Source organism: Vigna radiata, unplaced genomic scaffold (assembly GCF_000741045.1).
Source record: "Vigna radiata var. radiata cultivar VC1973A unplaced genomic scaffold, Vradiata_ver6 scaffold_247, whole genome shotgun sequence".
In the NCBI taxonomy this organism is placed as follows: domain Eukaryota; kingdom Viridiplantae; phylum Streptophyta; class Magnoliopsida; order Fabales; family Fabaceae; genus Vigna; species Vigna radiata.
In genome coordinates this window covers 343,012-370,327 of record NW_014541804.1, presented here as the reverse complement: position 1 = coordinate 370,327, position 27,316 = coordinate 343,012, and the positions used below count along the sequence as shown (strand labels likewise).

Below are 27,316 nucleotides of genomic sequence, written 5' to 3'. Positions count from 1 at the left end.
TTTTTTTCATCTTTACAAGTTCTTGATTGTTTGAGAGTGAGTGAGAAAGAGAGCTTCGTTAGGAATTCTTACCCGAATCCCTAACAAGTGGACAAAACTCAAAGTATCTAACTACCCAACTGATACAACAAAGAGGCCCTTATATAGACCTCTTTCCCAACCCACTTAACTGATTAGCAGTCAAGTCCTCTACTTTCCCTTTCTTCTCTCATAGACCTTCCATTCTCTAACACTTGTTCTCCAAGCTTAGCCAAAATGTTGACCCCTTGGTCAACACACCCATTTTGGAGGTCCAAGCATAGTCAACTTTGGGCCTTGACCCTTTGTTGACTTGTTTGGTCAAAATCCTATTCTACTTGGCCCAAAATACAAGGCCCAATTGAAATCCTACTCTACTAGGCCCATAATACCAAGCTCAAATAAAATCTAGACTACTTGGTCCAAAATACAAAGTCCAAATAAAATCTAGACTACTTGGCCCAAAATTATTCTTACTCTACTAAATCTTCATGATGACTTAAGATGGTCCAAAAGAAAGAGTCTAGGTCCATCTTCCATAGATGCCTCCAACTCTTCAAGAATGTGCTAGGTCATGGCAAGGAGTATGCCATCAATATCTTTCTCATTATTTGAATAATTGAAACATAGCATAAAAATCCTCCTAAAAACTAATTCAAATTACAGATGCTTAGGCATATATTTTCAACAAGAATAACAGAAACCTGATAGCTTTTGTTAGTGTTGTTCTTATTTGGCCTCATTTTGGTCGTAGCTGATGTATGAATCAAATGTTTCGTAGTGATCATTCCAAGAACTTCAGACCAGAGGACATGGAAGTACAAATACCTGGGAAGAATTGCATTGTTACCGGTGCTAACTCTGGAATTGGCTATGCAACGGCGGAGGGTCTTGCAAAGCGGTTTAAAACTTTCTCCTAAGTTTGTTTTTGGAATTTCATGCTCTTTAAGTTTGTATTTATTTGATATTATCAATGATTTTCACCAGTGGTGCAACTGTCTATCTTATATGTCGTAATAAGGAGAAAGGAGAGGCTGCTCTTTCTGAAATTCAAACTAGAAATGGCAACCAAAATGTTCATTTGGAGGTACTACTCTTCTTTTCTTGTATTTTGATTCACTAATCCTCTCTTTTTTTTTTTTTTTTTGAATTTTCAAAATAAAAAACATTTATATTTTCTAATTTCATTCTTTGTACATGAGCTTTAGAATGGCACTTTCCACAATTTAGCTTATAAACTGAAATCATTTAGAAAATACGCCATTATGATATTATATGACTGACTCATTTATCTTGCAGATTTGTGACCTTTCTTCTGTCAATGAGATCAAGTCATTCATTTCCAGGTTTTCAGAAAGAAATGTGCCAGTTCATGTGTTGGTAAATTCTTAGCTGTATTTTAACAAAATATAATACTTCCCAACATGGTTGTAGTGTAGCTTTTGTGAAATGGTAATTATATTAAAGTTAGCCTATGCTCTTGAGTAAAATCTAATGTGGATATAATTTCTTGCATCAAGGTTAACAATGCCGGCATACTTGAGCAAAATCGAGTCACCACACCGGAAGGGTGAGTAATTTGTGTTTCATATGGAAATAGAAAAATTGTTTATTCTACCTGTATAACCTGATTTAGTCTGGTGCCTTTTCATGTAATGTGTCATAGTCCAGATTTGAGTTGAACTTTGCCGTAAATGTATTGGGAACTTACACTATGACAGAATTAATGGTTCCATTACTAGAGAAAGCTTCACCTGATGCCCGTGTCATTACAGTTTCTTCTGGTGGAATGTATATTTCTCCTTTGACCAAAGATCTACAGGTAACTTTGTTATGGTGTTGTCAGCTTACTCAATCATTTATAAGATTATGACATACTTATTTGGTTGTTTATACCCAGTATTCAGAGAGCAACTTTAACGGGGTTGAACAGTATGCTCGGAACAAGCGTGTTCAGGTTAGTTTAGCTAATGTTAGTTTAGCTAATGACTACATTGGGTACCTTTTTTTCTTCTCGTTTTACTTTATAACTTTAAATTTTAATGAATTGTCTTACCTGGTCTAAAGAGTGTATAAGCAATTGCAGATTTTAGAGGGAGGCTAGCGGCTGAAACTATAACTGATTGTTTCATTAAACTATCAATTGTTTTTTGTTTTTCTTCGTGTACATTGTAATTGATGGCGAATGACATGGATTTGCTTACATTTTCCAGTTGTAAGAAATGCGTTTTCCTTTAACATCCTAATTTTTTAAATATTATCTATCTACCTTTGTGTTAAGATCCATTATGATTTGAGTGGAGATATCATCGTGTCTCAGTAGAGCTAATGGAATTTCATGCTTTTCTAGGAAATTTAGAAAGAATCTTGTAATTGGTCTTCATATTTTATGGACTGCCATCCTATGAAGGAAGGGATGGTCAAATGATTACATTATGTAGCTCCACCCATTTAGTTAGTGAGAGCTGTAAAATGCAGAAAACACAAGAAAGGGACCGAATTATGTTTCTAAATATTTTTTGCACTTTTTTTGGAGAAAAGGGCAGCAATCGTCTGTACTTTTATATATATGAAGGAGAAATCAGACTGAGTCTGATTTGTGTGCAGATGATAATAAGCAGAACAAACTATGTTGGTTTAAACTTATTTTGAAAAACAGAAAAAACACAATCTCAGGGTTAGTTTAATCAATCTGAAGTAGATAAAGAGAAGAAAATATTAGAGTGATTATATAAATCCAAACGGGAGACTACATCTAGTTCTTGACCAAACTAGTCAATTTCCACTAACAACTATTAAAAAGGAGTGTTCATAGCTACGACATGAGTATTCTTTAACAACAATCCACTCTTGTCTTACAGACAATGGTGTTCTTACAGAACGATGAAAGTTTTACTCAATCTTGACTAGGTTTTAGGTCTGGAAAGATGAGCACAAGACATACTGAGTTTAAATACTCTGGATGTGCAAGAGAGTAAAGAGCTAAGGAAGAAAATATTTGCTTCGAAGAAGATGAAATTTTTAATAGTGACAGTGTTCTTCGTAACATCTGTCTTCTTCTCCTTTTGTACTGATAAGCTTCAAGTAGTCCTTGTCTCAGTGGCATCTTTTTTCTTTTTCTTGCATGTGGTGAAATCTGGAGTACTTGATTGTTTTGCTTTAAGTGCATTGTAAGTTGTTTTAATAAGGGCATCTAATGTTTTTTTTTTACCAATTGGTCTGGTTTTTTGATAACACACTTTACTCCTTTTTTTGCGACAGTCACTTCACAATTGGTGCAGAAAGTAGGTGGCTCATGTTTTATAGTGGTTCAAAGCGTTAGTTGTTTTTTCTTCTGTAGAGCACTCCTTTCAGTATGTCCTGACTTTTGCATAGTTTAAACGTCAAGACTGGGCATGAAAAGTCTTGTGGAGATGATTGCCTTTTTCAAGGACATTCTGTGTGAAAAGACTAAGGAGATGCAATGCATTAACTGTGCATTACGAGAGTGTTTGTATCAGATGTATTTATTTACTGTAGCTTAATCAGAGATGCACACATATGAACACTTGGATACTTATCAGATGCAACATGCTGCTATACAGATAATTGCATAGCCTGTGAATGAAAAGGAAAATCCAGATAGGTGGTGTAATTACATATGATATTTATGCACAAGAAGAAGACTGTCTTAAGAAAAACAATATTGTCTATTCTTAGATGAAAACTAATATTTGTTTGCTCTAATCAAAACTTAAACTAGGTTTTGTTCGACTTTGATCTAACAATAGTAAACCTCTAATTCAAAGGGTTTATGTAGGGAATATAGGGTTGACTTGGCAAGCTAATGATTAGAGCCAAATAAACTGAAGTGTCATTTAGAAGGTTGTATGATAGGGTGTATAAATAATAAGTTAAAAGTGTTGGTGATCTCACACCAAATAAATATAGTCAAATTATAGTATATAAGTGAGTGTAATTTCATTTTACAAGTCGGTCTTGGAAGATTGAGTTAGGTTTAAATCCATTTTCTAAGCAAAAGTAGTAGTGATTGGCCATTTTAGGAATAAAGTTTGGCTGGGAGTATTCAGGTCTCTGGGATAAGTTCGGGTAAGGCTCTACTATTTTATATCTTCATTGCTCAACATGTATCCCATTGGTACCACCTGAGTTGGAAAATTATCATCAATAATAATTCAACATGAGAAATTCTCACCTGAGTTTAATTCAACATTCTGATCCACTTCTGTCGTATCATGGGGACTGGAGAGACATGAGAATTTTTTTACAACAGGACACCATAGAGTAAGACGCTTTAGTTGATGAGGAATAGTAGTCTTCCAGCTGTTATGTACTACCTTATCTTGACTTGGAATGCCCAATGAGAAAGTATAGATTGAATCTTCTTGGGAGTTCCCCAGTGAAATGAGGACTGAACGATTCCAAGAAGGCTGAAATTTCACATCTAGAGATCTACAAACATGAAATTCATTTGGTTATAGCTTGGGTTAGTCTGTTGTACTCAGAGAAATTGAATTGCAGAAGGCTCAGAAAACATAATTGAGTGGCATGCAATGCAGTCAATACTTTGCTAGACGCCTAGTTTCAGGACATTTATTTTATGTAGCTTATCTAAAGGAACAGTAACATGTCAAATTGATTGGAAGGAACAGAAAAGGTTGGTTGAAATTGTACTTATTGATGGAAATTACCCATTTCATTTTAGTGAATTTTGAATGATACAGAATTTGGATAAACTTCGTTCAATCTGCACTTAACCATGTATAATTTGTTTGGTCTGATTTTCTCCCCACAAGTGTTGGATTTGTTTTGTTCTTTCAACAATCTTGCTTTATATGACTATTTGTTGTCTGTACCTCCCAGTTTATGATCCTTATAAATTTAAGCACCTATATATGGTATGGCATGACAAATGTTAGGTGGTAGACCTCCAGAAAAATATATGTATGCCTACTGGAAGGAAGTGCTTCTAAAGATCAACTGTGATGTGTTCACAATTTTCTTTCAACTACTTATATTCTTTTATACTTTGTCAAATTCAATGTGTCTAATAATGAAAATACTTTCATTTGAGCTGAGCGTATTACTCAGTCACGTCCATCAGATAACTGACAATGCATAAGCAGTTTAACTCGTTTGAATTATTGACTAACTCATAGATCTGCTTATGTAATTCAATGTAGGAGATTGAGTCTTGTGTTTTCAGTTTGGTACTATAAGCACTGTGTTTATCTAGTTCTTTTCAAAAGTGGACTCTATTCTGAAGTATATAAGCTTCCAGCTTAACCAATTGGATGAGTTTATTGTGATTTATGTAGTTATATTCTATCACCTTCAATTTAGAACACTCTACATAACAAGTGTCACATCATTGTAGTAGCCAAGGTTGTTCTTCATTTGCTTTTAAGAGCTTTTAACAATTTTCATAACTTGTGATCTATATGGATTACTTGTTTTTAGTAGAAAAAGGAAGATAATCATAAATTCTTTCATGTGTAACAACCCTCTCTATATATTCATATTAACAGAAAAAAGTCATTAGCAGTACTCTGATATAAAGTGAAACAGTTGTAATATCTTGTTTGCTCATATCTGTGCATTTCATATTATTTAGATCCTTATTTCCTGTATAGAATCTTGGAGGCAATTAAAATAGATTAGTTGTGTTTTTCTTCATGTCTGCATTTTTGTAAGATTACACTAACCTTGGCATATATCTAATATGGCAGGTTGCCCTAACAGAAAAATGGGCCAAAACATATGAGAACAAAGGGATAGGATTTTACTCAATGCACCCAGGCTGGGCTGAGACTCCTGGGGTTGCAAAGAGTTTGCCAAGCTTCTCAAAGTTGTAAGCATTATTACTGCTTACATTGACTATTACTGTAAAACATTGGAGATAGAAACCATTCACATACAGAGTTGATCTTTGATACAGTACAAAGCTTTCTATGAACCTGCCTATTTGAATTAAATAGAAAACAAGAGAGGAAAGGGAAAGATAGGTAAACTTTTGTATTTCTGAAGGGAAAGCCCTTGAAGGAGACTGTTTTCCTAGTTTTTGTTCTTTTCATTCTATTCAATAAAAAACCTTTCTTTTTTTTCTCTTTTCAATTCTTGGTTCCTAATGTAACGCCCGACAACTTACATTCCGGGCTTCCCAAAAGGTCACCCATTTCTAGATTATTCTAGGCTAAGCACGCTTAACTATGGAGTTCTTATGGGTTAGGCTACCGAAAAGTAAATGCATTTTGTTGATATGAGTAGTCAAATTAATTCCTTTAAGCTACCCTTTAACCGTATAGTCCCATACCTATACAGTTTCTAGATCCCTCTTATTCCGGTGTATGTTCGATTCGTCCATGTGCCCCTTCCACTAGAAACCTACCAGAAGCCGCTCCTTGTCCGTGTCTCTTGCACTGGCGATCACTCCCCGCCCTCGTCAGTGCCCAGGTGTCATACCTAACCATAAAAGACATTTAACATAAAGAAAATATATGAAACAAAAAATGAAGTTGGTTTTTCCATAAATTAAAATTAGTTTATATACAAGTTAAAAGTAAAAATTTGGAGAAATATATGAATAAACTTCTATAAATAGTTTATGCATAAAATATTTTTTACCTGTTGAAAAGTTACTTCTTTTTTAATTCCCTTACAAGTTTTAATGGAAAAGTCTATCTAAATTGAGCTACATCGCATTTTTTAAGTCCAAATAGTATGCACCAACTTGCTTTAAGTACAATTTATCCTTAAAATAACTTAAGAGTCAACAAAGAAGAGAAAGTAAACTATTGTTGGCACCATTGGAATAACTAACTATATATTGATTCAATTATTTACAGGTTTTCAGGGAAGCTTAGAACAAGTGAAGAAGGTGCAGACACAGTCATATGGTTGACATTACAACCAAAGGAGAAACTGGTGTCAGGTGCATTTTATTTTGATAGAGCTGAAGCTCCAAAGCACCTTACATTTGCTGGTACCAGTGATTCTAATGCTATTATTGACTCTGTTGTTGATAGTCTTCATTCCATGGCTTCTCTTTTTGGCTAATCATGTATTTTTTGTCGTGACATTAGACATCTAGTGGCACAACAATATAACATTTATATAGTTAGTGGGTTGATATAAATTGTTTTCAGCAATAAACTAAATTCAACCAAACCAGACTTTTGAGATGCAAAAACTACTTAATTTGGATGAATTCCTTTGTTGTTTCACGACATTCGTTTTATTTTATTTCAGATGATCAATAACGAATGGGATGAATTGTGTTTTTCTTCTTGCACGCTAACATAATTTAATTTTGATATAATGCTAGACTAAATGTTTTTGTTTTATTATTGTTTGAAATCACTTTAAATTATTTAAATGTAATTATCTAACTAAAGTTTTCTCAGTTTGTCCATCAAAAAATGAAATTTTCGAACGTATAATCAATTTTTAAAATTTAAAAATTCATGTGATTACAAGAACATTAATATATATATATATATATATATATATATATATATATATATATATATATATATATATATATATATATATATATATTTGAAAAGGTTTAATATCTATTTTGATCCCTCTTTTTGGGGGGTTTGTTCAAAGTGATCTTCCCTTTTTTAAAAGGTTCAATATACTTTTTGCAAAAACTGTGCAAGTTAGTCCTTTTTGCTAACGGCGTTAATTCTGCTAACGGCAGAGCTGCCAGCTAGCAAATATTTGATGACTTGTATAAATAAAATTCGTTTTAGTCCTCATATTGGTTTAAAAATGTTCATTGTGGTCCTCGTATTGGTTTAAAAATGTTTATTGTGGTACTGTTTTACTAAAAAGGAAAATCATCCTTAGAGACAGTAAGCAACTCCACAAATTTGTCAATGGATGCTCTTGTGGAAAGTTTTGTGGTTTTCTAAGAAAACAACAGCTAAAATTTCATGTGTTACAATCCAAAACTGATGCGTTCTTTTTTCACATCTCCATACTTACTAATATAACACGTGAAACTACACTGATAAGTTTCAAATTATTATGATTATACTTTCCCAAAAGGTTAGCTCATGAATTACTAGTTCACGTGTGAAATCTTTAACATGTATTAAAACGGGACCACAATAAACATTTTTAAACCAATACGAGGACTCCAATGAACATTTTTAAACCAAATGAGGACTAAAACGAATTTTATTTGTATAAGTCATCAAATATTTGCCAGCTGGCAGCTCTGCCGTTAGCAGAATTAACGCCGTTAGCAAAAAGGACTAACTTGCACAGTTTTTGCAAAAAGTAGGACCTTATTGAACTTTTTAAAAAAGGAAGGACCACTTTGAACAAACCTCCCAAAAAGGACCAAAATAGGTATTAAACCATTTGAAAACTAAAGTACCAGTAAATAGTTATGTTTAAAGACTTATTTGTATTTCAGATAGAAAAATAATGATTTTATTATGACTTTTCATTATTCATAATAAATTTATGGATCCAGTATACGAAAAAATCAAAAAGTGATATCCAGATTTGGAAATCTAGGGAAGCCTTCCTATAACAAGAGCGAAGTATAGATTGTAACACTTATGAGGGTGCAAAAAGAAATTCCAAGAAATAAACGGTATAGTAAGTGTAACACTTACACTTCTTGACGCTTATAAACAGTATAATAAATTTCACACAATGTCATATTGTTCAAAAACTAATCCTGACTTAATTTGATATGTAAAAATAGTTTATTGATAACAGGGGAATACTCTACATGATGTAGTGAATGGACATTATGAATGATGTGATAAATTATGTAATTAATACGTTGTTTGATTCAAAACGTGTTTAAATATCACATGACACAACATAAGAACAAAACTGAACATCACTGTGACCACAGCTATCAGCAACCATGCTTCGTTAAAGGACAACAATAGGAACATACCATCTGTACTTAACAAACCAACTGTCATTTGGTTGTCATCACTAATTATAATAACTCACATCATATGCTTTTCATTATTTTAGGTGATTCTTCCTTTTGTATTTAGTTTTAATATAATAATCATTAAAGTTTTTGTAAGATAAACGAACACAAGATTCAATTCAAAACATGTGGCAAAAATTAGGCTGCTCTTCATATTTGTATAATTACCATACATCTCTCATTGCATAATACTCTAGCAAATGACAACACAAGGCATTTTCCTTTCATTCCTCAACCTATTCCAAACGGAGGGATTACTAACAACTGTTTTAATATAGAAAAAACCCATCACACATTATCCTTATTATTATTTACAGATTTTATGCATCACTGCATTCCTATCTACATTATTAATCAATACATACCAAAGAGAACTACACTAAGTACAAAAGAAGCAATCATGTCAATGGTGTGAACCTTTGACCATTCAATGTTCGGAAATGACGCTTGGAGAGTCCAATAAAGTAGCCTTCTTCAACCAGTACTGCTGAAACCTCTGCCTTGCATACTCCTTGTAGTCAAAGTCAATTGTGTTGACATAACTCTACAGTACACATAGCAACACACTAAGCAAACAAAAGTATCTTTGGAGTAACCAGAAAGAAGAATAAAAAGGGTTACGTCTCTACAACTTTAATACATTTTAATGACCTTTGTAAGAACAATAAAGTTGCACATTTAATTCTCATTCATCAAAAGTGATTAGTCCCTACATTTATAAAAAGTGACATCGATTTTGTTCATTGTTAGAGACTAAATTTTACTGAAATTTGACATAAGGGATGAAAACAATTTTCGAAGGAAAAGCATAGCATACCGAAATAAGTCCCCATAAGCCCCAAAATAGATGGTTGGCAAGAGTGTATTTTTCTGCAAGATTAAGTAGCTGTTCCACTTCACTGCTGCTTGGTTCCTTACCTGTATAAGTTTCCAAATAAAGTAGGTAAAAATTCATAAAATTACATTCACATAGAAGTTGAAGAGATAAGGGAGACTTGCATCGTGCCTACGAATAAGTTAAACAAATGCATGCAATGCATGCTCCACATCTGCAAGGACAGACTTATCAATAATGTAAACGTTGTTACAGTTCATACTTATGACAAACATGATTTTCCCTGTTGTATTTCAAGAGTTTATTATTTTTAATGTTTCATTAATCTAAGGAATTTTACAATGGAACCCAATTAAAAATAATTTTAGTTGTGACTTTTAGAAGTAATTTTAACAAAAGTAAATAATTTCTGATTTGAAGTAATATAAAATTGGATATTCAGCTTAAAAAAAGCTTTATACTTTATTTTAATTACTATCAAAGTATAGAAACTAAAATCATATGATTGAGTGATATCAGAGGTCAACCAAATTGTAGATAAAGTTAATTCTTTCAGCTGAGAATAGATTAATAGCAGTTACCTAAATCCAGATCTCTGCCAATAATATGTATTTTTTGTGGTATGTTGGAGTAAAAATTTAGTGGACTAACCTTCAGAACTCAAATAATTATAAACAAACCTTTGACGCTCTTCAAGACCTGTTATACCATTTATTGTGTCAGAAGAGTGATCTCACTAAAATAAGTATTATTAGGAAGCAAATGAAGCACTGTAAAATGTAATGGAGGCTGTAAAATATATCAAGTATTAACTAACCGGGATATTTAGTGTAGTCAAGAACATGAGGTTGGTCACTGTGATAGTTTGCCACCATTTCACAAAAATGATTTGCTAGATCGTATGCAACAGGGTTGTAACTGGCATATTCGTAGTCCTATGTCATTGAAAAACAAAAAGGAATGAAAAAATCATCATAAAAACGATATGACAGATGAAATATGAAAAAACAATATTCAGTTGCAATTCTTATATTTATTTTTTGACCAAGAGGTATCTAGAACTTCTTATTGGACACCCAATTAATCCCTCACTCGATTGGCACATTTTGAAGTAAAGTGGTATCACCAGTTACCATTTCATGGAAGATAGAAAACAAATTTTTAAAAGTTAGCAAAGTAGCTAATATCTTACATTGCCATAATTTTTAAAAAGAATACCAACAAAGCTAATAAAATAGAATAAATAACTAAAATACAGCAATAAAGCTTACAATTAAAGTGATTGCCCTTGTATCTTCATCCATCATTATGTTACCATATTGTAGATCATTGTGACAAAAACCAATCTCTTGATATCCTTGCGATAGCAACTCCACAAGCATATTTATTTCAGTATCTAGATGTTCCAGGCCAAAATTCTTAATATCTTTTGGAGAGCACAGACTTTTGGCATGACTATGCCATTTCCTGATTGAACATAGAGAGCATATATAATTGTGTATAACAATGTAATTTGTTTATCTATTATTTTATTACCTCAATCGCTGCCAAAGTTGTGCCTTCTTTGTACCAGGCATGTGAAGATTGTGAAACTCTCTCATCTTAGATGCTACCAAAGCAGATATTTCAGGGTCACGGAGGTCCGCAGCTGAGAGTGTCTAAAAATCCAAAAATAGGAAAACAAAAAGCATCATGTTACACACAATCATCATAGTCTGTTAAATTGATTTTAATGCACAGGAAAATAAGAGGAATGTATTGCAGGTATTTGGATTATATCAGGTTACTTACATAATCTATGTCATGAGAGAAAATCACAAAAAAATTTACTGTAGGACCCTTTACAAACCACTATTTGTGAATGGTCCAGAAATTTTACTTCTGTGCCATTTTCACTTACCCAAATGGCTTAGTAATGTTGGTAACACTAGAAAATCAAAGTACGCATGGAATCACTACCTGTTACCTTAATGAATGCTATCAGCTGATTAAAGATCTTGATAAAATCACATGAAATCATTAGAAAATGTCTATTCTGGCACCATAACTGAGTTCTTCCACCAAAACTCATGTAATTGAACTATTCAAAATCAACAGCATTTAGTCTTGAATAATTTTGCTTATGCATTGTATATAAATTATTTCACTCTTTAAACATAACACAGTTTCCATCTTTGAGCTAGGTGGATAAAGAAATCTTCCTAAACATAGAGGGAGTTTTTTTTTTTTTTTTTTCAGGTAGAGAATCTGTCTTGGAAACTGCAAAGAAGCACGGTTGTTTATGATGCCAAAATTATGCAGCTCCTCATCCAAAGGAAAAGAGAATAAAATAGAAAAGTGAAAGGCCATGGCCAACGATGCAGAGAAAAACTTATTGAATATAATTATAAAATAAAATTGAAAGGGAAAATAATAATGATTTTACATCATGCAATTATTCTTCTTCTCACAAGCATCAATTTGAATCTAATCATTGCAGCCACTTTTATATTATAACACTACGTAGCAAATATAGTTATCTCCAAAGCACGTTGTTTTGATGCAAGAATTAACAGCCACATCCTCATTTTAGTTTCTAAAATTATAAATATTTTTTATTTCAACTTCACAAAACTATATTATTTCTCCATTGATTATCCTACACGTGCCTGTTTGAACTTCAATAAGCACTTACATAATAGAAAAATAAGAAAATAAAAAAGAAATAGGCTTCTCGATAAGCTAAAATTATCTTATACAAAAGTTAAATATAAAACTTAAGAAAAGTTATATAAGAGAATTTAACAAATTGACTCCTTCATAAGCTAACTTTAGTCTATGAGAACTTAATAATTTCAAGAAGAGTTTATTCTAGAATTAATTAATAATTGAAAGGAAATGCAAGAAGTGCTCAAATAAAGGCAACTACTTGATTGCATAAATTTCAAATATATGTCTTCTAATGGTCATCATTTATTGACTCAAGAAGATAGGATAAGAACAAAATAAATACTTTTCAAAATAAGATTTTCATTTGTAACTCTTTTACTTTAATGGAATTTTTATCAGCTTTTTATCGATAAAGTAAGAAACATCATTTAGGGTTGGAATTTGGAGAAAAAACAATGTGAAAGCAAGCATCGTGGATGACTTAATAGTACACAATTTAATACGCAAAACAAGCTTCTTTTTTATTCTAAAGAACTAATAGGAAATGCTAACACCCTCCATTCGTCCAAAGGAAAAGAGAATAAAATGCAAAAGCTAACAACCAAGGCCAAAGAAAAGCTTTTTAAATGGAACAATAAAGCACATTGGAAAAGGAAAGGTGACTTTATTTTAAGTATATATTCCCCAAGTCATGGAAACCATCAATTTTTAAATGCAGTTATTGCAATCACTTTTCTATTGTCATAACCAGGTAATTATCTACACAGCACCTAATAAGAAATTGTAAAAATAATTATACTTTCAACCAACAAGAAATCATTAATATAACTTTTGAAACAATTATTGTACAAACCAACAAATTTAGAATACCACTTTTTACACTGCAAGTATATGTACTATTTACACTTAAAAAGTCTCTTATAAAATCAAATACCAAAATAAAGATTATATAAACACGTCTCTAAAATAAGTATTGCTAATAATATTAGGAATTAAAACAGAGATTTACACTAAAACTATCTAATCACCAGAGGTAAACACAATAAGATAATAACATACTTTGGCATGAATGAACTCTTCAACTCTGCCAGTGGTGAACCGTCCAAGAAGGCGTGGACCCTGTCCATGCTTTGACATGGATTCAAAGGTTTGGATTTCATCAACCCTGTTGAAGAAAACCTCAATACCTTCACCATATAATCGAACCAGAACCTTTCTCTGATGACCATCACTTTTGGTTGGCCAATTTACCTCAAAAACCTCATTCGTCATTGCTCCTTTTAGAGGTTTTACCTGCAAAGAGTTCAGATCATCTATTACATCTCCCAAATCTGCAGCTACTGCTGCAAGAACCTCCATTATCTCTTCATGGTTTTCACCTCCTTTCAACAACTCAATTGCCTTTATGGCCATCCTTGATCAAAGTTCAGTTAAAAACAGAGCTCTGCTAGTGGAGAAAAAACAGGGGAAATTGAAACAGAGAGTTAAGTTCTTCCATCCATTGCAATATTGAGAGACTAGAATACCGTGATAATCGGAATTGGGAGAAAACATAGAATTCATGATCCTAAGTGAAAATTAACCACTTTTGATGCAAAATATATTTATTTAGGGAGTTCAAATTCTACCAAAGTTCCTCCATACCATGCAATAAAACAGAAACATGGAGAAGCAGAAAACCTCGATAACCCAATTGGGAGAAAGCATTTCATAATTTATTATCCTGCGTGAAGATGATACAATTGATTTGAAAATTTCTTCCATCCCATATAATAAAAAAATGATCAAGAATTGGGGATTTGAAAAGTTCTTCCATCCCATATAATAAAAAAAACACAAGCGGAAGCCCTCAATGATACAATTGATTATCCTGCCATACCATGCAATAAAACAGAAACATGGAGAAGCAGAAAACCTCGATAACCCAATTGGAAGAAAGCATTTCATAATTGATTATCCTCGGTGAAGATGATACAATTGATTTGAAAAGTTCTTCCATCCCATATAATAAAAAAATGATCAAGAATTGGGGATTTCAAAAGTTCTTCCATCCCATATAATAAAAAATACACAAGCAGAAGCCCTCAATGATACAATTGATTATCCTGCCTGAAAGATAATAATTTATACGAAAAGAAAAAAATTGTTGATAAGGGGATTTAGAAATTCACCCAAGTTTTTCACTTCATGCAAGAAATGCAGAAACATATGGGAAAACATCATTTGGGAGAAAACATCATAAGTGATGACCTGGCTTGAAAGTTCACCTTTTTCGTATTGAATTAGGGTTTTAAAATCCATTTAAGAAACAGGGAAGTCAGAGAAAGTTCTGGTAGAAACATGACGAGCTCGGAAAAAGGGATTCAAGAACCCTCCCACTGTAAGAAATAATCAGATCTAAGAAAAACACAAAACCCATTTGGGATGCACAGTGGAATCGGATTACAGGATCTTACAAGATAAACAGAGAAATTCGGGGCTTCCAAACAGAGCAAGCTTCGGCACGGAAAATTCGTTGCAGTGATCAAAGCTGAGACGTGCAGCAAAGGAAAAACCCAATAAACTCAGAATGAAAACCGATTCAGAATAATCAGAAGTAAAACCTCAAAATAATGAATCATGAACTCACCTTGGAAGCAGAAGAAATTCAAGCCCAACGAAGAAAAACCTAAGCATAAAATATTGCATACAGAAAATAACAAAATCCTCAAAACCCAAATGCAGAAACACCAAAACAAAAAATCAAAAGCCCAAATAAAGAAGAAAAGAAAATAAAAAAGAGTAAAACTTGAGATTTGAGAGCTGACCCTAGAAGCAGAAGAAGAAGTCAGAACTTGTCCAAGAATATAGTTGTATATGAACACCAATAATCTTTATGTCTTTATATAATGACAATGGCGAAGTGATATGAAAAATAATATGGTGTGAAACCAAATAAAGCTTGCAACCAAAGAACTCAACGACCTAATATATAAGAAAAAAATATGATCTTACAGGATGAATATTGGTAATACGATTAATAATTAAGAAATTAAAAAAAAAAAGAAAAAAGAAACAGTTAATTAAGTTTTGATTTTTTGTGTGTATTTTGGACGGTGATAGATTCTCGCAATGGTGAAAGTAACCAATGATAACTGATCACGTGGAGAGAATCGTGGAGAAGAACTGAATCTGTTAGAGATTCTAAAATCATTATATGCCAACACTCCATCCATCTCATTGTTTCTGGATAGAGACTATTTATTTCCGTTTTATTTTGTATTACTGTTTCATCATATAACCCAGACATAAAAAGTTTATAACAATTTGAGTTAATCACATATATTTAATTCAAATTATTTTAATTATATTTTCTTTGTCTTAAAATCTCTACTTCAGGTTTCCATATTGATTTTGTTTTTTGAAAATAAAAATATATTTTAAAATTATATTAACAACTAAAATAAACTGACGCCGTGTCATGTTTATTTGTATTTTTAGGAAAATCTAAAAGATAACCAAAGTTATCATCTGATATTATAATTAATTTTTTTAAAGAAATAAATTTTAAAATATATTTTAAGTTGATTTCTGTATTTATTTTATGTATGAGATATTAAAAAAGAAGGGATGAATAGGGGATTACGACAGTAGCAATTATGGGTTATGTGTGGATGTATATTTAAGTGTGACAATAAAAAATCACACCCAAACTAGAAAATCTTATTATATGTTATTAGCCACACATACACGATTGTCGGTAGATACGTTATGATTTCGTTTGTTATATAGAAGTAAACTAATTAAATATATTATTTGTTGTATATTATATTGAAGTTATATTGTAGTAAAAAATTAAATAGTTTAATTGTGTTTATTCCTAAAATGTAAGAAGTTATTTTTTTTTCTTTATTTGGTAGCTCTAGTAAATTTTATATAGTAATTTAAAAATATCGTTGTAGACAAACAATTTGTATGTACTAAATTAAAGAATTCATTATATATGGTATACATTATATTTAAATTAAAAAAACAAAAATAATATGATTTTTTTTCATTTGATATATATATATATATATATATATATATATATATATATATATATATATATATATATTCTTCATTTGACCTATATTATTTTTTTAGTTTATTTTTAATATTAATTTAAAAATCATAACAAATAACTCTAATACTAAAATTAAAAAAACAAAAAAAGTTATATGATAGTAAAAGAGAAAATAAAAAATAAAATAACAATAGCGGAAAGAGACTTTCACCTAGATTTGAAAAAAAAAAAAACAAGAAATAATTATAATGTAAAAAGCCCATTTTGTATTCGGCATGATACATAGATAAATGAGTCTCTTTCAATCACCTTTTCAAACTACAAGTAAGAGAATGTTAAATATAAGTGCTGAGTATAGAAAAAGACAACACTGCAAAAAGAAATGAGGTTCTAACAAACGAGTTGTTGGAACAATTTTCTAAGAAATTAGGGAAACAAGATGAACAACAATGGAGACTTGATATATTCTTCTAGGTATGAATACACACTTTTCTAAAAGTAATATTTCGTTTCTTATAAGAGTGAAGGGTATCACGAAATCCGCTTTTGCGATACAAAGAAGAAATAGAACGACGATACTCATTCTTAGTATTACCGTTAAACAAGAATATGTTTCTCAGGAATTTATTTGTGTGTTAAAAGAATGACCGAATGTAGAGAACAAGTCTCATCAGTCTCATAAAATCTCTACTTTCAATAGAGCACAGGATCCCCTGATATAGATGTTGATCAAACATCTTTCAAATCCAAGAGATACGAGATTCTTATTAGTTACATTTCTTCATGAATGATTGTAACTTTTCATGAATGATAACTCTTCATGAATAATTGTAACTCTTCATGAATGAAAACTTTTCATGAATAATTGTAACTCTTCATGAATGGTAACTTTTCATGAATAATTGTAACTCTTCATGAATCTGAAAATTGTCTCTAATATTCTTAAATTCCAACAATCCTCCACCATTTGAGAGTATTGTATAATTACTTAACACAAAAATCAATTTAATAATTGCAATCTTACACATAAATGAAAGTGTACATAGACTTAAACTTTCACTTAGTAGAATACACATTTCAGGAATTCATATTTTATTGGTGTCGTAACGATTGAACCAACATAATACATAATGAATTCTTAAAGATACTCTACATATAAGATAAATTACATATTCTTGTTATACTTGACACAATAGGGCCATGCGTCTATATCTATTCATAAGTGCAACAAAGTCATGCCCCCTTGACTCCTTGACTTCTTGAAGCGACCAAACTTCGCACTTACATAGGTTGATTTCTTAGGTAAACATGTTTCTGTGATAAAACATAAGTTCAAGAAATTAATTAAGAATCATTCAACCTCCTAAGCATCACAAATCTAAAGCACTCTTGAAATAGTTATATGTGTTTTCAATCACCAAATAAGAGATTTAATCTTATTGAACTTAAGACTCAATGTCATATTAAGCGTTAAGTTAAGATTCCCTTACTTGTAATTAATCATGGGCTCCATTCCTATTTCAATTGTCATTCTGGAAATGGAATCTTTAGCCAATGCCTTTGTAAATTCATAAGCCAAATTAAACTTTGTTCGTACGAAATCTACTGTAATAATTCCATCTTTGATGAGTCCTTGGACATAACTATGTCTCACACCAATATGTCTTGATTTGACATTGTATACTTGACTATAAGCCTTTGCCAATGTTACAACATTGTCACAATGTATTGCTATTGGTGATATTGGTTTTGGTAACAATGGTATTTCGAACATGATTCCTTAACCATTCGGTTTCCTTTCCTGGCAAGGCTAGAGTTATAAACTCTGAAGCCATAGTGGAATCTGTAATGCAAGTTTGTTTCTGGGACAACCAAGAAATTGCACCTCCCCCAAGGAGGAAAATCAATCCACTAGTTGAAGAGTGATCTTCTGCATTTGTAATCCAACTTGCATCAGAATATCCTTCCTTCCAAAACTGAAGGATAACCACTATATGTTAATCCATAAGTAATAGTTTTCTTTAAATACTTAAGTACTCGACGTACTGCTTGCCAATGTGATAGACTAGGGTTATTAGTATATATACTCAATTTGCTTACCGAAAAAGCAATATCTGGCCTTGTACTTGTCATTGCATACATTAAACATCCTATTACCCTTGCATATTCCAGTTGTGAAACTGCTTTACCACCATTAGGTAATATCTTTAAACTAGGGTCCATAGGGGTTGAAGCAAGAGAGCATTCATGATTGTTGAATTTCTAGAGTACTTTCCTAATGTAATGAGATTGAGACAAAATTAATTTCTCATTCTATCTCTTAATCTTTATACCTAGTATAACATCTGCTTCTCCCATATCCTTCATAGAGAAATAAGATGATAGAATGATTCAAGCAAAGGATCAGACATACCGTTCAAAATGTGACCACGACAAAACATAATCATCATTATACCATTTGTTCCTTTTTCGTTGTTCCTCCAATGTCTCTGTTTCGCTTTCTTTTGGTTGGGGAGAACTTAGAACATATGCCACGTTTAGAGCCAAGAGAAGGAAATGCATCTTCTTTTGCCATCGTCGGAAACCAACGCATTCAAACTTGTCTAACTTGTGAAAATTTGTAAATATCTCACGAATTGTTGTCATCTTAGAGAATATATTATTTGTGAATGATATTATTTGTTGTCTGCTTATATCATAACTTTTCCATCTTCCTTTCCATGTATAGTGACATGTTTTCGTTTGGGGATCATGAATAATAACATGTCACTACACAAAAACTATAATGATTTGCTACAAATTGTTTTAGGCATCCAAAATCTTAATATTATTGTCTTTACAACTCTAGATAGTGTAAGTGCATATTTTTATCGTTTAGATTTCAATAACAATTTTAGTATCTTTCATCTTTCATGATAGATATGTTATGTATTTTTGGTTACATGATTTGACAATTGTACAGGAATGAGACAAACTTTGAATTTTTGGAGCCACAATCCCTTTAGAAGTTAAAAAATAAAATGAATGAGTCTAGAATCGCATATTCAACAATGGATGCAATGGATTTGTTTGTCATTGCAGTAACAACTGGTCATTTTATATTGTGTTCGAAGGAAAATGTATCCATTTGGTTATGCTACTTGCATAAAATCTTCCATCCTCAGAGTTCAAAGGAGTAGTCCCAGATAAGTTATAAAATATATATTAATGGTGGCGTATACTAAGTACCAAATTAACTAAAATTAGAATTTCCGGTCAAATTAAGCATAATTAGGAAAAACGGGAAAATACCGGATAATTAAGCACAATTCCCTGATTAATTCTAGCACAATAAACTAAGTGAAATCAATAAAATATCGACTCATCAAAATAGACCACACTTAGTCTTTTGCACTCCTGGGCAAAATCAAGACGCAAATCAGGGAACAGTTCAATGGACATCAGGGAAGTGACACAGACTCAACACACAGAAAACAAAGACTAACAAGGGAAGAAACAAATAGAATTACAATCTTTAAGAAATCTGGACAAAGAAATGAAGTAGATAGTATCTAACACAGTTTCAAAGAAAGTAGATACTCATGAAGTCATTCAAGCAATTCCAAACATGGCGAAATGATCAATGAGCTCAAGAGGTGAATCAAAAGCAAAGAACCTCACAGATGCACACTATCAGTGTTTCTCTCAAGTGTCTAGGGTAAATAAGTTCAACTCAATGCACTCAAGAAAGCAAGCAACAAACAGTCTTGGCAAGTCTCTAATATCAACGTTCAAACACATACACATGTTCAAATCAAAAGGTCTTTTATGGATGTGATGGGGCCAAGGGTAAGGGAGGATAAATATGGATGAGAAGCTACAAACCAAAGGAAATAAAGGAGCAATGGGGAACAAGTAAAAGCACAATATACTCACACCCAAAACCTCTAATTCCATCCTCTTCTTGACTCCTTTATTCACAAATATTTTTTTATTTTTCTCATTTTTCTCTATTTTCTTCTTTTCTTTTCTCATCTTGTCTTTTTTTTTTCTATTTAGGACACAACTCTAAGAGACAAGATACACAACATATTTACACAAACAAAAGCAAGAAGAGGAACCAACTAGCCAATTCATCAGAATCCCCAGGGAGACCACACTTATTCCCAAAACAATTCCAAAGCTCCAAAATTTCCTAAGGTTAAGGTAAACATGGTTTTTCAGTTAGGGCTAGTGTATGAGCTTCAAAACAAAGAAATGGGGAAAGTAAAGCCTCAAAGGGGCTATCAAAGGATCACAACAAGGTAGGCTCATCTGGCTAGAGAGGCTCAACAACAAAACTACCTTTATCGCTTTCAAACATGCATATCAGTCAATAATCATCAAAAAGAGTCAAGCCAAGGCATAAGTGTAAGCAATCAAGAGACATATCACACACAAGAAAGAATATCAAGTGGCTCAAATCTCACATAGGGTATTTCCGTCACAATCAAATCACCCTCTCAAACATCATAATCATCTTTCCAAGCAAAGAAAAGCAAGGGTTTCAAGCAAATCAGAGTATCAATGAAGTGCAAGACAAATCAACAACCTAAAGCAAGTCCAGAAATCAAGAGAAACATGCAAAACTGTACACAAGACACCACAAATACTATCCAGAAAACAAAAAATTTAACGCAAAAAAACATAAACTAACAAAGAAAAATCAGAATCTCCCCCAATAGACCACACTTAAACTACATAGTGTCCTCAATGTGTCACAAGCATAAGATCACAATCGTAACAGTCAACAGATCAAGGACATGGGTAATAAAAGTAAGGAAAGGGGGAGAAGGGAAAGAAGAAAACTCCCCTGATCATGGTGTAGTTGCCAATTTTGGACTTTCAGAAAGATGTCTTCTACCACCGGATTCAGCAAGGAAGTCTTGAGGAGGAATTGCTTCAGTCTCCAAATTTGATCAAGCAGGGAGATGTCCTCCACAGCTGGATCTAAGAAGCAGTGATTGTTGATGAGCGGGTTCAGCTGATGCCTATTAATCTTCAAGCTGTTGTGTATACCGGCACCCTTGTCTTCTACCATGGGTGTGTGTTGGTCAAATTCATATGTACCTCCTGCAACATGGTTAGTGCAATGTGGTTCCACAGAAATAACATGCAAGGGTATAACACCCAATCCCAGTGTAACAAGATGAACCTCAGATAAACCCTCAGAACATGAATCAATTTCAAATGTAGAAACAATATCAACAACAGTCTCAGATTCATGTTTAGTGCATGGAGAGCAAACATTCAAATCTAATGGAAAAAAGTGGTTCTCATCATGCAAAGAGGCATAATTAAAATCATGGTCATCAACAACATAATCATCAACATACCTATCATCAGCATAATCATCAACAACAAAATCAATCTCAGGTATGTTTACCTCCACTTCCTTGAAAGTTGGTAGAGTGGTGGAAGGTGAAAGTGGTCTACCTATCTCAGAAGTGTTGCTTAGATCTGCTTGTTCCTCAGATTTTTCATCAAACTCACCGTTAGTATCATCCATCATAAAGTTGGAAGCTGGTTGTATCACAGAATTGATCTCAAGACAAATAGAGCAAGAACCAGCTTCACAACTACATTTAAAATTTTCAGAAAACTGTGAAAGATCAAAATTTAATCCTAAGTCTAAAGCATCTTTAGTTTTCACAGTTTCAATGTCAAAATTAACACTAACATGTGAATTCTCAGCAAAATCAAGAATATGTGAATGCATAAATAGCTCAGGCAAAGCAAGTGGGAATTCAAGTTTAGAGAAAATTTGTCCTGATTCATGATTCATCTCACCAACAACAGCAGAATGAGAAACTGCATCCTCAGGTGCAAGAGGGGAGGCATAGGAGGGTGGGGATGTAGATGGCGTAGTAGTAAGCTTGTGGCTTTGCTCCCCATCTCCTATGTGAATGGCACTGACATCATCAAGAATTGGAATAGTCTGCAATGGTGATCCCTCTAAAAATTGAGACTGTTCCTCGGTGCATTGCGCGACCATCTGCCTCCACAACTCGTTCAATGTAGGCTCAGAAGAAGTAGAAGACTTGACAGGTGCCTTTTGCTTTTGTTGTTGCCTCTGATTTTTCTGTTGTGGCTGCCTGTTATTGTAGATGTTGGTAGCATAAGCTTGAGGCTCATCATGAGTAACAGGGTGGTCCAAAGAAGGACAAGCATCCGTATAGTGGTCACTGGAAGGACATATAGCACACAACCGTGCAACAGATGCAGATGGAGGTGTTGGTCTCTGGTTGGATGCCAGCTGTTTCACCAAACTCTCAAGAGAATCAAGTTTGCTTTCCAATTTCCTACCAACAGCTGATAAAGAATGGGCAGACTCATGAAACTGCAGCTGCTGAGATTCCTGAACAGGTGGAGAAAGCATACAAGAATTTGGAAATGGTTGATATTGCTGTGGAGCATCATACCATCCCAAGCTAGGGTCATTCCATCCAGGATCGTTACTGTTACCATACTGAGCAGGGAAGAATTTATCCAAGAACGTATGCTTAAGATCTTCCCAAGAAGTGATGGATCCTGGAGGAAGACAATACAGCCAACCCTTTGCTGCTTCTTGTAATGAATGTGGAAATGCCCTAAAAAACATGTCTTCATCCGGGACATCTGGAGGTTTCATTAAAGAGCATAATGTGTAGAACTCCTCCAAATGTCTACGTGGGCATTCACCTGCAAAACCATGAAACCTAGGCAGCAAATGTATCAGTCTAGTGTTGAAAACACAACGAATATCCTCCTCATTAAGTGGAACCGGCTCCCTAGGAGCACTCTCATGAGATGGAGGAGGAACCGTAATGTTCTCAACATAGACATCAACTGAGTATACATCACAAGCAATATCAGAGTCAGATGCAGAAGGATAGTCATAGACATAGGCAGAATAAGCATTACTCACATAACCAAAATAGGTAGACATGTAGAAGAAGGGGGAAAAGAAGAATGCAATGAAAATATGCAACTAAAGCTACCTAAATGCAACACACAATGACGAATACAAAAAACAGAACATCACACTCACAACACAAGACAAAACACAACACACACTAACACAACAAAAGACTTAAAACCGAACCGTTGGTCCCCGGCAACAACGCCAAAATTTGATGGGCTGTCGCAGCCCATACAAATTTGATTGCATATAAGAAATGCAGTATAGCTAGGAAGTGACTCCTAGGTCGTCTCTCAAGGACCAAACTGTGGTTCGAGAATTAGGTCTAACACGAAGTGGGGGGGCTTGTGAAAGGTTTGTGTGAATGCGGATGAACTAAATCAAAAAACGGATGCAAACAGAAATGTAAAATTGAAATGCGGACAAAAACATAAAAACGGAATCAAATACAGAATAAAAACGGTTGGTCATTAACTCAATTACTATGCTTTCAATCCCAGATTAAAGACAGGTACACACTACTCTAATCCAAATCCAACACGAATCACCCAACTAAGCGAAGGCTAATTCAGTCTTCAAAATTGCAGACTAAGCGAATGCAATGCACAAATTTAATCAGTCATCCACCATACAGTCTAATCAACTAAGCGAAGAATTGACACCGATTAGGCAACTAAGCGTATACCTAATCGCAGGCAGACAACAAATTAAATATTGAGCAGAATCAGAGTAGCAGTATGGCAATTAAAGTGCAAGAATCTCATGGAAACAAAGTAACTTTATTAACTACCAACCCGACTAATTTAAGCTAACATCACAACTAAATTAACACAATCAAACATAACAGACAGCATAGTGAACTGAAAATAGTAAATTGAACGTAATAGACGACATGAAAAGAATAAACTGAACGGTTCTAAAACAAGAGGTATGGACTAATTAAAATGCAATAAATAATGAAGAAACACTTGGCTAAAACTGAAATACAATGTGTGGACCACTTAATTACAACACATAAATCAATAGCAAGAATCAACTTCAGTGATAAACTTTAATGATGCAATTGATTAATCAGCAAAGTTAAATAAAATTGAGTAGGCTAATTCTCCATTAATATCATCCAATTCCTTTTTCGGTGCAGGCATGAAGCTAAATAAAAAAAAAAACCTTTGGAACTTTTCTCTCAAGGACATTACCATGTGCATGCCACCCAATAATCAAGAAACTTGTTTTCTAAAAGAAACCAAAATGAACTACATTACCGTGAAACTTCTCCTAAATGAAATCAACATTTTTTTTTCTTTTTGAAAGAAATTAAAAACTGAATGAAATCATATCCCTCTGCACCATGTCCCATCCTTTCTCTTCAAAAATGGGATTCACTTTGCTAAAGAAAATAAATATGTGCGTGCCTTAGAAATGAATCAACACTTCCCTAGAAAAATAGAAATCTGGATGTGGTAGGATGTGACCATGCCTTTTTCTTGAATAAAAAAAAAACATGTGCACAAGATAAAGAAAACATAGATAAATGAGTAATCTCAATTTCTTCAAAACCGAAAATGAATGCAGCACTTGAAAACATGAAATTTAAAGTGTATCACCGTGTGCTTGTGGAAGATAAAAAAATGAACACAACAACAACAAAGTAAATTAGCTCTTGCACACAAATAGAAATGGAAAAGTGCTTCCTTTCATTCAACCAATATCTAAGAACATCAACATGGTTCAAAGCTCTCTCCCAAAAACCTTGTTCCAACAAAGAAGTCTAGAAGCAAGTGACGACTGATAGGATTCTAAGAGGCCATGTGTCTCAAAAATTAGGGTGGGGTCCACCCAACCCTAGGGTTGCCAAGTGTCAAGTGTCTAATAAAATTGGGCCCAACAACATTTTTACAAAATTGGCCCAAGATGCAAAGAGTTTGTCTAAAAAGTTTTAACAAATAAATTACAATATAACTAAAATTTAAAATGTCTAATATGAGAGTCTTGAATTTATTTTGTCTCCTCCAAATATCCAAAATTGTGTTTTCAAAATTTTCCCTACAATTAAAAATGAAAATAATTAGCTCTGAAAATTCAAATTAACTAAAATTAGAATTTCCGGTCAAATTAAGCATAATTAGGAAAAACGGCAAAATACCGAATAATTAAGCACAATTCCCTGATTAATTCTAGCACAATAAACTAAGTGAAATCAATAAAATATCGACTCATCAGTATACTAAGTACATAATTAGGCTTTTAACATGTTTAATATTCTTCGATTTTCAAGAAACTATCACTAGTGCAAAAACGCTGTTTAACGTCACCTAGTAGACGTCAGTTACCTGATAACCCGATATATATGAGTGGACGGTGGCATTATAGTAAATAGCTTGGTAAACTAAACGTCGGTTTTAAGAAAAGGTGACGTTTATGACATTGTAGACGTCCACACTGCCGCATACTAACGTCTAATGGCCTGAGGTAGGTGATAAGACAGTACAGTGATGTTGGTGTTAACGGGGGCCGACGTCTACCGGGATGCAATTAATGCTCTTCACCTAATTCCCAGGCGCTTAGACGTCACGTAGTCAAAAGGCGACGTCTAAGGCCTGTCTGGAAGGCGGGAAGACAAAAAGTTCATCAATTTAGACGTCGGTGTTGATGGGGAAGCAACGTCTATGTGCCTGTAATTAACTATGTTCACCAAGTCGTGGGACTTAAACGTCGGCTAGAAGGGCATCGGCGTCTACGTTATTATAGACGTCGGCGCCCCATCACAACTATCGTGAACATCCCTGACAGGAAATCAAACATCAATCGTTTCAGCTTTCTAGACGTCGGATCCCCTCGAAACCGACGTCTAATGGGTATTGAAAAGGTCAGTTTAAATGTTAACTTGGACGTCATATTAGTGAGATAACCGACGTCTATGGGAATATAGACGTCGGTGTCTGGAGAAACTGACACCCTAATTCATTTTAAATAAACCGCAACCTCTTCGCGGCATTCAGTTTCTGATATCGTCTTCCTCTTCTCCTTTTTCTCTTGCGGCACTCTTCTTTTTCTCGCTTGCGGCACCTCTTCTTTTTCTCTCTTGCGGCATTCTATTGTTGTTTCTGGTGTCTTTATCGTCTTCCTCCTCTCCTTTTTCTCTCTTGCAGCATCCCAGGTGAGTGGTTTTTCTTTTATGCTTACTGTTTAAACTTTGTTTAGTCTTTCATCGATTATCTTGTGGTTCAACTGATTAAAATTTGCTTTCTTTGTGTTGTGTTTTAGTGTAGTTTTGTTCCTTTCTTGGGGTAATGTAGCAACACATTCTCCATTTGCCAGTTGCCTCCCAGAAAAAGCAGCGTCTTGTGAATTTCTTTTGGTTGTTTCAACCCAAAAATGACCCTGGGTCGTTGCCTAGTTATCGTTTCACCGTGATTTTTCCCTTTTGTGGATGAAAATGGAACTAAGCAACAATCCAGGTTCGGTTTTGGGTTGAAGGACTCATAAGAAATTCAAAAGACGCAAGCTTTTTTTGTGGGGAAACTAGCAAAAGGAGATTGTGCTACTAGGCTATCCAAAGACGGGAACAAAACTGCACTAAAACACAACCACTGGATTAGACGTCGGTTAACGTATACACCGACATCTATAGTACCTTTTAGACGTCAGTTACTATCATTTTCAAAGTCTTTAGTGCCTCGTAGTCGTTGGTTATTGGTCAGACCGACGTCTATATAATGTCTTTAGACGTCCTGTTAGTCCTACTCCGACGTTTAGTCACGTCGGACATGGGATTGACTGACTTCAAGATAGACGTCGGTTATATTTCATTTTCGACGTCCCATTAACGTCACTGGAAATGACGTCGGTTGTTTTGGAGACGTTAAAAGCCCAAAATAACTG

General features: G+C 33.6%; 2 protein-coding genes across 13 annotated transcripts in view; one reads left to right on the top strand and one right to left on the bottom strand.

Annotated features, from left to right (window-relative positions):
* LOC106778245 (dehydrogenase/reductase SDR family member 12) overlaps window positions 1-7,241 on the top strand; it is an 11,682-nt gene extending 4,441 nt beyond the window's left edge. Inside the window, exons 3-10 of the mRNA XM_014666187.2 lie at window positions 800-919; window positions 1,006-1,105; window positions 1,318-1,398; window positions 1,539-1,588; window positions 1,690-1,840; window positions 1,919-1,975; window positions 5,748-5,869; window positions 6,864-7,241. Coding sequence (XP_014521673.1) covers window positions 800-919; window positions 1,006-1,105; window positions 1,318-1,398; window positions 1,539-1,588; window positions 1,690-1,840; window positions 1,919-1,975; window positions 5,748-5,869; window positions 6,864-7,074 — 892 coding nt within the window. The 3' untranslated portion in view covers window positions 7,075-7,241. The remainder of the gene's footprint in view (window positions 1-799; window positions 920-1,005; window positions 1,106-1,317; window positions 1,399-1,538; window positions 1,589-1,689; window positions 1,841-1,918; window positions 1,976-5,747; window positions 5,870-6,863) is intronic.
* A 1,889-nt stretch (window positions 7,242-9,130) lies between these two features.
* LOC106778244 (probable choline kinase 2) lies at window positions 9,131-15,435 on the bottom strand. 12 transcript variants are annotated; one of them, XM_022776106.1, is made up of 11 exons: window positions 15,278-15,434; window positions 15,100-15,138; window positions 14,927-15,000; window positions 14,738-14,848; window positions 13,530-13,914; window positions 11,358-11,479; window positions 11,093-11,288; window positions 10,639-10,756; window positions 10,473-10,520; window positions 9,804-9,904; window positions 9,131-9,530 (listed from the first exon to the last, which is right to left on the bottom strand). In XM_022776106.1, exons 5-11 carry the CDS (start codon window positions 13,881-13,883, stop codon window positions 9,414-9,416), a joined length of 1,056 nt encoding a protein of 351 aa, XP_022631827.1. In that variant the 5' UTR covers window positions 13,884-13,914; window positions 14,738-14,848; window positions 14,927-15,000; window positions 15,100-15,138; window positions 15,278-15,434; the 3' UTR covers window positions 9,131-9,413. The 12 variants fall into 12 exon arrangements, 10 of the variants coding, with proteins under 10 accessions (XP_022631827.1, XP_022631829.1, XP_014521672.1 ...); XR_002666090.1 differs by lacking the exon at window positions 14,738-14,848 and adding an exon at window positions 9,993-10,035 and having other exon boundaries at window positions 9,516-9,530; window positions 15,278-15,435; XR_002666091.1 differs by lacking the exon at window positions 14,738-14,848 and adding an exon at window positions 9,993-10,035 and having other exon boundaries at window positions 9,516-9,530; window positions 10,502-10,520; window positions 15,278-15,435.
* Window positions 15,436-27,316: the final 11,881 nt, after the last annotated feature.